Source organism: Poecilia formosa, unplaced genomic scaffold (assembly GCF_000485575.1).
Source record: "Poecilia formosa unplaced genomic scaffold, Poecilia_formosa-5.1.2 Scaffold96, whole genome shotgun sequence".
Lineage (NCBI taxonomy): Eukaryota > Metazoa > Chordata > Actinopteri > Cyprinodontiformes > Poeciliidae > Poecilia > Poecilia formosa.
The window spans coordinates 168963-181904 of NW_006800035.1; the positions used below are offsets into that span (position 1 = coordinate 168963).

At 40.7% G+C, this 12942-nt stretch overlaps 1 protein-coding gene across 1 annotated transcript; it reads left to right on the forward strand.

Annotated features, from left to right (window-relative positions):
* Nucleotides 1-3183: 3183 nt before the first annotated feature.
* Nucleotides 3184-6015, forward strand: tbxta (T-box transcription factor Ta). The gene is made up of 8 exons (XM_007558382.2): nucleotides 3184-3458; nucleotides 3606-3870; nucleotides 4449-4583; nucleotides 4678-4739; nucleotides 4975-5036; nucleotides 5154-5327; nucleotides 5433-5556; nucleotides 5654-6015. Exons 1-8 carry the CDS (start codon nucleotides 3274-3276, stop codon nucleotides 5910-5912), a joined length of 1266 nt encoding a protein of 421 aa, XP_007558444.1. The 5' UTR covers nucleotides 3184-3273; the 3' UTR covers nucleotides 5913-6015.
* The last annotated feature ends 6927 nt before the right edge of the window (nucleotides 6016-12942 follow it).

The following is a 12942-nucleotide window of genomic DNA, read 5'->3' on the forward strand; positions in this document are numbered from 1 at the left end:
TCTCATGACATGAACATAGAATAGAACACTGTTACACTTTTTATTCTCAAAATGTTTCTCAAACTTGCTTTGAAATCAAAAGTTGGAAGTTTTCAAATAAGTGTGAAAAAATAATACTGGAGAAGGTATGATAAACTAATAAACTATGTTATTTTCTAAACCGGTTTGTCATATTACGTACTGTGTAGCCAGTGATGGTTTTTGATATGGGCGACATGGGCAACTGCCCAGGGCAGCATCTTGTTTGGGGGTGTTTCAGATGTATGTAAATACGTGTCGTGATTAATAGTTAAACTCAATTTTCAAGCCTTTTGCTGATTATCTAACTAAAAATAGTGTTTCATAACAACCTTTGTATCAAGATCCATTAAGTTCCTGAGAAACATCGTTTGTAAAACAAACAAACAAAAAAAGATTCTTCCTTCATCAACATGAACAAAAAATAACCAAAACTTTATAGTAATTATGTCAAGGTGGCTGAAATACACCAAAAACAAACGGTTGGATGCACTTTAACCTGCGGTTGTTGGAGGAAGTGGGAGGGGCTATTTTAGAGGCGGGGCTAAAGTATCTTCCTTTATTGCTATTGGCTGTCAAAAACATAAATTCAAACACTTCACAGAGATAACAGGCAGGGATTTGATGGGAAACAGTGATTTATGTAAACATAACTGTATGAATGGATGGATTGCTATTTTTCTATTGATTATTCTGTCAATTAATCAATTAATCGGATAAAAACATTGTCACACACATTTAACCACATAAGCTTTTTATGCAATATCAAAAATAATTATTTAATTATTTTTTTAAATAAGAAAATAAACATTTTATTGCCTAAAATGCAAGAAAATCATTCCTTTAGTGAACACTTGAACACTGTAGCAAAAGGTTTCATCTGAAGCTAAAGAAATCCTTCTAACATCAACATGTGAGAACTCAGTTCCTTCTGCTGAGCTGATCAATACATTGAAGGACTGATCTGCTGATTGTTTTAGGGATTAACTGATTAATAATTGGACAGCAAAAGGTACTTAATAGGAGATTTCTTTCTCTTTTGTTTTGCATTGCTGCAGAATTCGAACCTGGTGAGGCTAAAATTGCCACTTTAGAAGTTCTGGTTAGAACATATTTACAAAAAAACGTTTTTTCTTTTTTATCTCAAGTGCCAAACTTGTATATATTTTGTAGAGTTTTGGCTTAATTACTACCCTGTGTTTTATTATTCTTTCATCAAATGAAAGTTTTTTTTTTTTACTCTGTGTATCCAGTTAACTATTAAATGATCCCTAAATTAGTTGACGATCACTTTAATTATCGATTAAACACAAATAATCTGATTAATCATTTCAGACTCCTGCAGATAGCAGCTTTGGTGATTTTTTGTCGATGAATGTTTCAGTGACTGTAACATCTAATACTAAAGCCTGACTGAGCCTTCTGAGGGAACCGTGATGCAAATCTGGGCCCTGACCGTCGGGGCCCTCCACACCTCCACACAACGGGAACACAGGGGCCGCCCTAATGGCCCTCGCTCTGCAAACACAAATCCTCTCATGTGGATTTGACGCAACAAAAGATTAGCACAATTTGCAAACATACAGCTGAGTTCAAAGGCTTCCTTCCCTTCTCCTGTTTGCATGAACACCTTTCAGCCTGCAGGCCCTCAGGAGCAGCAGCCTGACGCGGCTCTTCAGCCAGAAATCACAGATTCACTCACGCGATTTGAGGCGCATGACACTGACAGAGGAGGAAAACGTTTCTCTCTACTGCAAATAAATCCACACAGTCAGGCTGGAGGGAGTTTAATCACCATTACAGACATTTGAAGCAACTTCTGATCATATAAGGAATAGAAGGTTTCTTATGTTACAGCAGATGAGTAAAAATAAGTAAATTAAAAGTGTAACTAAGTAACACAGGTGGAAGATTTTTTTTTTGAAAGTTATAAAAATAAGTTAAAGTAAGTTTAGAATGTTTAAAACCATCTGGTTATTTGTCCCTCATTCAGACTTTCTTGTATTTTAATGTGAAAATCTTGATTTATTTATTTTTCCCCATTAGTTTCCTGACCAGTTTTCAAAAAAGCAGAAAGCTGAGAGTGAAACAGAGATCAGGCCCAAAAATCTACAAATATGGAGAGAAATCCATCAAAAACCTGAAACTGGAGAAGTTCAACTTCACTGGATCAAAATGTAGACGACAGAGCAACATAAAAACACAGAAAAGAAGTCAACTAATAAATAAATGGACGATTAACATATAATAAATGATTAAATCAAACCTTTTACAATAAAACCTGACTGGAGATGTTATTAAAAGATTATGGTTGGTTTAAAATATTACTTTCATGAAGTGCTGTGATCATTAGTGATGGAAACATATGTATATGATCACTTTGAGTTATTTTTCTTTCAACACAAACGCAATTAGCAGGATTGGGAAAATATCAATATCAGTAATTAAAAAGGTAAAATTTTTACAGATGTCAAGGTTAAAACAGCTACAGGAACAAAGTTTCTCAAATATTTTTATCCTTGTATTGTGACAGAATGTTGCCGTCTCAATTAGAAAATATATTGAATCCCAAATAATATTATAAATAATGGTTGTATCCAATATGTCAGGATTCTATTAAAAGGTTAATTTTTTTCAGTAACTCACCATGACACACATTATGTAGTTGAATCTACTCAGACTGATGTTTTCAGGCTTTTTTCTGTCTGTTATGATCATTTTCCACTTAGTGTGTGGAGATTTTTGCAACTGCAACTAGAACAACAACAACAACAACAACAACAAAAAACAACTAGGTAACATTTTGTGTTTTTGCGGTGTGTATTTGATCAATGAATTAAATGACATATAAAACACACACACACACATAGACACACTTTGAAGACTCAAACGCGTTAGCTAAGTTCTCGGTGCTTCATGCTAACCAGGCCTCTCTGAACCAAACAGCGTCATTTTGTCCTCATCCAGTAAAACTCGATCCATTTCTCTAAATTTCTCATTCCAGCGGGGCTCGGGGTTCTGGTAGGGTGGAGTCTAAAGGAAGCCGTCAGAAATCCGAGGTGTGCGCACTGAGCCCAAACCACGCCCCGCATCCCCCATGAGGTCCCTGGGGGCCCTTAAATGAGGAGGGCCTCGGGGCTTCCAATCCGGTGTTGCACTCGGGCCTGGTTATCTCATCCCGTGGGATTTGTATTTATTTTTAAATTTTAAATTTTTATTTTTCTAAAAGATTTTCATCCGACCTGACTTGGGAATATGAGCTCTTCGAGCCCCGACCAGCGCCTGGAGCATCTGCTCAGCGCCGTGGAGAGCGAGTTCCAGAAGGGCAGCGAGAAGGGAGACGTGACGGAGCGGGACATCAAGCTGACGCTGGAGGACGCGGAGCTGTGGAACAAGTTTAAAGAGTTGACCAACGAGATGATCGTCACCAAGACTGGCAGGTAGGTCCGAAGAGCGCAGGCCGCGGCAGGGATTGGAGGAAAATTCTTAATGCAAACATCATTATTATTATTATTTAGATTCTAACATAACATTCAGAGACCTTAAACGGTTTAGAAAAACTCGACCAGTCTGACCTGTGTCCGCAGGAGGATGTTCCCGGTCCTGCGGGTCAGCGTGTCCGGCCTGGACCCGAACGCCATGTACTCGGTGCTGTTGGACTTTGTGGCGGCGGACAACAACCGCTGGAAATACGTGAACGGGGAGTGGGTCCCCGGCGGCAAGCCGGAGCCGCAGAGCCCCAGCTGCGTCTACATCCACCCGGACTCCCCCAACTTCGGGGCGCATTGGATGAAAGCGCCCGTCTCCTTCAGTAAGGTGAAGCTCTCCAATAAGCTGAACGGCGGAGGACAGGTGAGGAGGGGAAAGAAATGGGAAAAAAATATATATATTTTATTACAATTTATTTGTTACAGGTGATTTAAAATAATAATAATAATTATAATAAAAATCGCTAACTATTACCCAGTAGGGATTCAAGTTTTTGAACAAGTTGAAGTACTGGAGATTTTTTCTTGAAAATGCTCATATGGAGAATTTGTGCCTTAAAAATCAGCACTAGTTTTTTGCTCTCATTTTTATTTAAGAATTTTGTCATGTGGTTTTACATATTAAGTTCAACCAATAGAAGTGGTTTTAAAAAAATACAAATCAAGCCATCAGGTTGAAGCATCAGCTTATAACAAATCACTATCCCAAAGAGAAAAAAGAAAAAAAGAAACAGAAACAACAGATCATAACACTTTTATTTCATCTAATGTAATTGTCTTCAAGGAATTAAAGTAATTGATAAGAGGTTGCCATACCTGAAAAATTGTTAAATCTACATCATTTAAAATGTTTGATTAATTTTGTACAACATTGGTTTTCTTGCTTCAGTTTAATAAAAACTTTGCACACCTGTCGGACGAGTAACTGTGATGTTTCTGTAGATCATGCTGAACTCTTTGCACAAGTATGAGCCGAGGATCCACATCGTGAAGGTCGGAGGAATCCAGAAGATGATCAGCAGCCAGTCATTCCCCGAAACCCAGTTCATCGCCGTCACCGCCTACCAGAACGAAGAGGTCTGTTGTGCCCACAACCATTAACAAAAAAAGTTTGTCCCAATACTACGATATGCATTGCGAGGTATTCTGACATCTTTGTTCTTTTCCACAGATCACTGCTCTAAAGATAAAGCACAATCCCTTTGCCAAAGCTTTTCTGGATGCCAAAGAAAGGTACGGAGTGCTTTACCTTACATGACAGAACAACAGGTCTGGAAACTAATTCTCCAAACACATGATGTACATGAAGACTTTGTTTTAATACGGTTTAATAGACATGAATTCTTAAAAAAGAAACCTGTTTTATTTCAGTCTTTGTCTTTCGTATTATCAGTAGATGTCTGTACTTAGTCATGTCATGTTTGGCGCTGTGTCCAAGGAAGGACCTGATGGTGTACTTCCATTTCAGGAGTGACCATAAAGACGTGTCTGACCACAGTACAGACGGCCAACAGTCCGGCTATTCTCAACGTACGTTTCTTGTCGTCTCTTCAGACTCGATGTCTTCAAAATGTCGAGTGAACATCAACGATATGTTAATGATCTGAGCTATAGATTGATGGCTTTGTGCTGGTCTTTCCTCTGCAGTTGGAGGTTGGTTCCTCCCAGGCCAGAGTCCCATCTGCCCCAACAACAGTCCGCCTCAGTTCAGCAGCACGGCTAGCCACCCGTCTGGCTCGTACTGCGAGCGCTACTCCAGCCTGAGGAGCCACAGGGCGGCTCCGTACCCCAGCCACTACCCCCACCGGAGCTCCAGCACAAGTAAAACCTTCTTGGAATTCCCTCAACAGAACGTTGTGATTGAACGCTGTCAGAATGTAAAAAGGAGAGTTTACTTTCACTTCCTTGTTCTCACTTCCTTTTCAGACAACTACATGGACAACAACTCTGGGTCTCTGCCGACCCACGACAGCTGGTCTGCCCTCCAGATTCCCAACTCCACGGGGATGGGCACTCTTTCTCACACCACCAATTCCACGTCTAATTCTGGGTGAGACTCTTAAATGTTGCGTTCTGTCGTCTACATTTTGATCAAGTGAAGTAAAAGAGACTGCATCAATCAACTTACTTCCTCATCTTGCCCACAGTCAGTACCCCAGCCTCTGGTCGGTAGCCGGCACCACACTCACCCCTTCAGGCTCGTCCTCCAGCTCTGTACCTGGAGGTCTGACCTCCCAGTTCCTGAGGGGCTCCTCATACACGGGCTTGACCTCCTCCCTACCCGTCTCCTCACCGTCCACCATGTACGAGCCCAGCCTGAGCGAAGTTGGAGTTGGGGACGCCCAGTTCGAGAACTCCATTGCCAGGCTCACGGCGACATGGGCGCCTGTAGCTCAGAGCTACTGAGGCCTCGCTTCCTGTCTGGCCACAAGGCGTGGTACACACTAAGGTACGCGGATGTCCTGCCAGGATTCTTGTGAAAAAAAATATCATTTAATCCAGTTTGCTAAAAAAAAAAAGACACAACTCAGACCAAGATCATGGTTGTATATTTTGTTTAAATAGACGAATTTGAGACTCACGGTGCAACGAGTACAACAATCTGCTTTCTAACAGTCAACAAGATGTTTGTCAGGCATGACTTCTAAGTGAAATAAGAGATCTTCTGGCACCCTTTCAGTATTGGCCTGTGTATTGAATTATAGCAGGCACAGACTGGGTCATTTGTGCAATCTGTAGCCCATTGCCAAATGAGGCAATGCTACTTTTGGGAAGGAGCAAACTCACTTCATCAGTAGACAGATCTGCGCTTTGGATTTTGAATGCAAACTTGCTCTTAGGCTTCCAAATGATTTCCCACCATGTTCTCTAATGTTTTGTTTTTGTTCTTAACCCAAAAAGATAAAAAAAAAAGTTCCACTAACAGGAAAATGTACATGTGTGTATATAGAGTAAATTAATGTGTGTATTTGCCCTTTACGAACGTTTCCAAAGTGCCTTCAGATTGCTGGACTAGAACGAGTCCCACGCCTGTACATAAGCTTTCTATTTCTATTTGAACTTGCTGCAAGTTTTTATTTATGTCATTTAATAATAAATTAAAAAAATATCTGCTTTCCCAAATGTGTATTTGTCTGTTTTGTTTTTCTTTTTTGGGAACTATTTTTAAGTCGTATCAAGTGCAACAAAGTGCAGTGACTGAGAAAGAGCACTCACCCTGGAAAAAAATGCCGTTTTTTTAATGGAAATAAGATGTGGATTAATAACTTCAGCACTTCTTCCACATGTGGTTGATGTTTCATCCTGAACAAGTCAACAGAAAATCAGGCAAATCCGTTCGAACAAAAACATTTCAAAATGCAGCTTGAAAAGTACACACACCTGGAACTGAAACATTTTAACACACATTTTGACTGAATTTAAGAATTTAGTGTTTAATTGGAGCCAAAAAATGTTCTACACCTTCAGTTGGTAATATCTGCCTTCTCTACTATTCAATTCAAGGATAGCACAGGAAACAATGCTACATGATAAAAACAAAGCAACTGTTCTGTTTCATACGAAGGTTTTCTAGCTACAGGCTAATTTGCAAACCCAGTCTCTGGGTAGATTTAGATTGTGAGGACTGATTTTACCCACAGCCTTCAGATGGCTCTGTAGATTTACACTTTGTCTCACACAATAAATTCCAGTTCAGTTAAATATGTTTTATTTTATGCATAAATACTCAGTTCCATCTATATAAAGTTGGAATCTTTTCATATGAGTTTAAGCTCACATGGAATCAAAAGTAAATGAAGTTATAAAATCTTTACTTTGATTTCATTTCTTGTTCAGAGCTCAGAGCAGCAGAGCAGAGACAACTCCATCAGGTTAACAGTGTTTCTTATTCACGATGAACAAAGTATGATTTCACAATATACCAGTTATTCTTCTGTTGAAATTCAGATGCTTTGGGATATTTCTTTTTTCTTTTTTTTTTTTACCCAAAGTCGGCTTTATTACTGGACAAGTGTTTGTACTTAACTGGTGGCAGTTAATTCAGACAGCTGAGACAAGACTGGAAAAATCTGGTTTTGTGTCGGTGACTGACTGTTGGACCAAAAGAAGGAATCACATCAGGAAGCAGATGGAGACCAACAACCAATAAAAAACATGGAACTGGCACAACGTGAAGTTAAAGTTTCTTTGTGGCATTTGTTTTAACATTGACCTTCAATTAGTCAAATATGATTAATTAATATTCAAACATGTCAATTTATTTACATTTTTTTCTTTTTTAGTTGAACCATCAAACCTTCTGTATCTGAAGAGCCTTTAATAATACAAATTATTGTTCATATATCATAACTGAAATTATGTGTGTGTAATTCCTGTTTGCACCACCAGAGGATTCTCTACAAAAATTCAAAAATATAACAAGACGAAGATCAAACATTTACTGAAAGAAGGTAGCTTCTTTTCCACTGGCTTTGTAATTGTACAATTTGACATTTCAAAATTACATTTGCTTCATTGAAACAATCAGCAAAGGTCCTGGTTCCAGCACAAACTCTGACCTTGCACTGGGACCAATAGGTGGACAAAAGCCTCCTGAGGTCAACGTTGAAATGAGAAGAACAGGTTTGATTAAACAGGAGCTGTTGAAGGGATCCGCAGTGGCGCCTGTCCTGATTTTAAAACCCATGGCTTTCGTGTCGTGGGATGAGTCTCACTTTTGCCCATGTGCAGCAAACCTCAATCAACAAACTTTTGGCCCCCGCTTTATGAGCTTTCCTTAAATAACGGTGGCAGCACAGCCGTGCTAAGTGGACGCGACTTCAACGACATGTGACCGAAATGAAAGAGTCCGGTTACAGAAATCCGCTGGATGGTGCGTCGCAATCACTGGCACCCTTTTGTTACAATCTGCATTCTGGTGCGACGTACGGTCAGCGCGCTCAGATCCGCATGTAGGACAACATGGACCCGAAATGTCAACGCATGGGTCTGAAATGATACAATAATGTGCAGGTCAGCCTTACCACTGGCAGACAGAACACCAAATTCAGAAGACTGTCCAAGCCTTTATGTGGACAACATAATCTAAACCACAGACTGGAGTTTAAGGTCACTCTATGCACTGAAGTCTCTTGTTGTGTTTGTAGCGTGTTCATAAGTTAACAAAGATGTCTATTGAGATTAGTAGCCAACTACCTGAGGACAGATGAGAAATCAAAAATGATTTGAGTTTCCAGTCATTTGGTTGATTCAGCTCATGCCTGAGGCCTGGCTGTGCCCTCATGATGTCTGGGTGTGATGCACGGTTGTGTGCCAGGCTGACGGAGGCTTGGATCGGTGATGGAGTGGCCCTCACCAAGGTGCAAATGAAGACTTGAGGGTCACAGGGCCAAAGGCAAACAGTAATGAAACAGCAATGTGACCTGCAGCTGGCAGGGAACCTCCTGAGCAGAGCAAAGGTCCCATCATGAACTTATCCACTTCACTGCTATTCACGCTCAGGCAAATTGTCCCTTTGAGCTTCCACAGTGTACAGAGGTTGTCTTTGTTCATCTGTTAGACCTAATATGATGAAACAAAGAGTTGAATTATTTAGCCAGAAGCTAAAATAGTAGGGATGCAGGATATTGTATTTTTCATCTGTATCTGATATGCTGATATACTAAAACTAATTTGGCCGATAACTGATACCAATACCGATATTTCTTCCTATACCTACTTACTGAAAGTATACGACTTCCTCTACTGTGGAGTTAAAATACTGCATTGTCTTTGTTAATTTAGCCTACTACAAAATGCTAATGCTAAAACAGAGGCTGAAAATGATGTAACACTTTCAACTTGCAATAAGTTTAATGTCAAATTTTATCATGACATCTGCTCCCTAAGACAATGACTACACTCAAACAGTGAAAATATGCAACTCTTCACAAAATTAACTCAACCTGTTCACAAGCAACAAGTGAAAAGCACATCAGTCGCGCATTAATACTTAGTATAAAGAAGTTTGAATTTGATTTATTTGTCTAGGGCCGCTTAATCAACATCATATAACGTCAGGTGTGCCTGAGTTAGCTAAAATAAACACATTTTCATTGGTAGCCTCTTTGGCAGTTAAAACCAAAATTAAAATCAATCATCAATTATGATTACACAATAAAATTACAATAAATGATACATTTTATAAGCAAAGAAAAACGGAGCCATTTTTGATGCAGTGGGTTCTGACTTTAACTATTTTTAAATCAGTTCCTTCACTGCCTCTTAAAGCTGTTAAACATGCATAAGACGTTCTCCTACGGTGAGTGGAACAATGTTCCAGATGTTTCTGCCTCTCACTGAAACGTCTAAACTTTAGACTCTAAAGGGAACCTCGCAGTTTGCTCTGACCACCCAGTGGCTCTGCCAGAAACACAATTTTGCAAATTCCCCCCAATGATGTTGGTGCAAGTCCATGGAAAACAGCCCTCAACATGTGAGGTCATTTATAAACTGTTTAATCACTGCCCTGGTGCAAACTACTGGTATAAAAACCACTAGAGAATCTTTATAATTAGCAGATTACTTCACTCATCTCTTGTTGTTCATTTGAAACCTCTTTGTCTGTCCGTGTGTTTATGAACAGTTGCTGTGTTTGCTGACGGTCTTTGCTCAGCCTGGAGCAGGTCCTGCTGGGCCCCGGGCCCCCCCAGACCTCCCCTCCAGTCCTCACAGTTACAGTTTGTGTTGACCTGAAGACCCGGATCTCCTCCTTACGCCTCAACCTGCAGCCTCTGTTGGCCTTCAGTAATTGACAGTTAGCGTTTGCTCACTGGTTGCCTCTGCACCCTGGGAAGTGTGTGTCGTGAGCACACGATCCAGAGTGTGTCCTGTGTCGCACCCAGCTGTGGAGGATAGGAGGAGAAGTCAGGATGGGCCGACTAGGAATGAAATGTTTTTGCAGAATGTAATATTTGTGGTTTTTCGCAACAGAATGAAACCTAAAACGCCTTCCTTATGCTGCCGTTCCCTCACGTACCGCCTTACACCTCCCTTCCCCTTTGCTTCCAGGAATATTCCATCAGATATTCCTACTGTAGAGGACAAAATGACAAACACGGTGATTGAGACGGTGAGTCACATTGTGCACAGGGCCTTTTGGTCGATTTACGGAGGGAAAGTGAGTTGGCCAGCCGCTGCAGCTGCAGGGAGGTGTATTTGCAGACTGCCCATCTCGCTCGCTCCAGGACCCTCATCTCTGACCCTCTGATGTCTGTGTGTCTTTGTTAATGAAGAAATTCTGGTACCTGGGTGAGACATTGCTCTCAGCTGAGCAGACTCTGACTCTGTGCCCTCAGCCCCTGAGCAGTCCTACTGCCGCCCCGCCCAGCCACAGAAAACCCTCTGGGCCTCCAGCCTGGACTTTCCTCACACTTATTTGCAGCTCTGAATAGAACCTCAGGAAATCCAGCAAAACAAAAATATCTGATACTTCATTGACTTAATGAACCAAAAAGTTAATAAGGTCTACTCTCTCGATTGATCAAAATAAAAGATATTTTATTAATTTCAAAGGGAAGTTAAATGTCTTGGTAGCTCATATCATCAACTCATTGTAAATGTTGATGAAAGATTTCCATTAAAAACAAAATATAGTAAATCCCATTTTAAAGCCTCAGTCGATCTCAGTGACACTGAGACTCTTCAGGACTTCATTATACGTCATGTTATGTCTCTAGAACTAGTATTTACTCCTCTCAAAGTCTTTCCTTTTGCTATTGCTACTTGAAAACTTGTGAAAAACTCTAACCCCAAGTAAACATGTTCACATCTTCGCCTGTGGGGGCGCTGCACCAAGAATCACTGAAGGAAACAACACAAAAACCTCAGAAGATGACACTGAGCACAGTTTCCTTCTTCGCAAAAATTAAGTGGCGACAGACAGGATTTCTCTTTAGTCGTTGTTAAAAGACTGTCAGTAATTTCTCCCGCTAGCTTGGACACGCTCGTTTGTTTTGGTTGTGTTTACCCAGAATACCCTGCGGTTCTTTTGGAGCGGTCTCCGGTCTGCTTGGCGTTCACGAAACAAGAGATCACTTCAACCGAACTGAGACCGCAGTCGGGACTAGAGTTTCCTTTTTGATCCGTATCAATCCGTTTGATTGCGCATTCACACCAGCTCTGCGTGGTCCGCTTTCATCAAACTCCGGTTCGTTTTGGGAGGTGTGAATATGCAATTGAACTCTGATTCAGATCCGGTTTCAGTATCTTTTTCACAATGACAAACGAAAAGTGTGCTGTTCACCGCGCTCTGTCTAAAGTTTCCAGATTCACCATGGTAACCTGCGTTCTGCACAGATATCCAGTCTCCGGTTGAACACCAGAGGCTCAGGAGCTGGCTGTTTGAGGAGTGCTTTTGAACTACATGAGCAATTTCACACATTAGGAAGAGTTGCTAGCCAGCATAAGCTAATGTATGTTTCCTCCAGTCGCTGCAGTGATGGTGACAGCCTCTCACCATCCTGACATGCCCTGTCCACTGCTCAGTGGACGGTCACACAACCAGACAAAACTTGTCTGTAAACTGGAGCTCTGTGATGTAGCATTTAGCAGAGGCTCATGATATCCAGTGTGACTGGAGAGAGTGAGAGAGACCAGGTTTTCACTGATCTGTGTTAGCATGCTGCTTCTCTTCATTGTCCACACCAAAGATTAAAGTACAGTGTGTGGATAAGTTCAGCTCTCGGTTGCAAAAAGAGAGCTGAAGTCACCCTTATTGAAGTTTCACAAACCAGATAAGTCACTTTTGTCACAAATCACAAAATTTGACTTAAATATTCTGCTAATAGAGCAGAATGATCTAGTCCAGGTTTGAAGAGTCTAGATGGTTTTTCCCCCCAACTAGATTAGATAAAAGATGCTGAAGGTAGTGAAAAATTAGGTGGAATCACTCTTTATTGTAGTTTCACAAATCACAAACATGGTTTTAAATATTCTGCTACTAGTTGAGAATAATCCCGTCCAGGTTTGAAGAGTCTAAGTGTTGCAGTTTTTTAGCTATAGTATGCTAAAGATGATGAAGGTAGTGTAAAATTAGGTGGAATCCCCCTTTAACCATTTCGCGAATCGGAAACCAACTTCAGCTTCGTCAAATTAATGAGGTTAACTTTTTTTTTACGTTACACTAAGGTTGATTTACACATAAATCATATTCCTTCCATTTCTTGATTATTGACTGAAATGAACTCCAGTGGACAGCCAGTTCCTTAATCTGTATCCAGGGGTGAAAGTAGCGGTACGGTAGGTTGCTGCGTACCCCTAAAAGATTTAGCGGGGTTACGCAGTACCTGCAAGAGAGGGGAGCGGCTGTCTGCTGTAAAGAATCATTGAGTTCACCACTAATCAGCCGTGACTGATAAGTTTTTTAAGAACAATCTAAAACACGACTTAATCAATT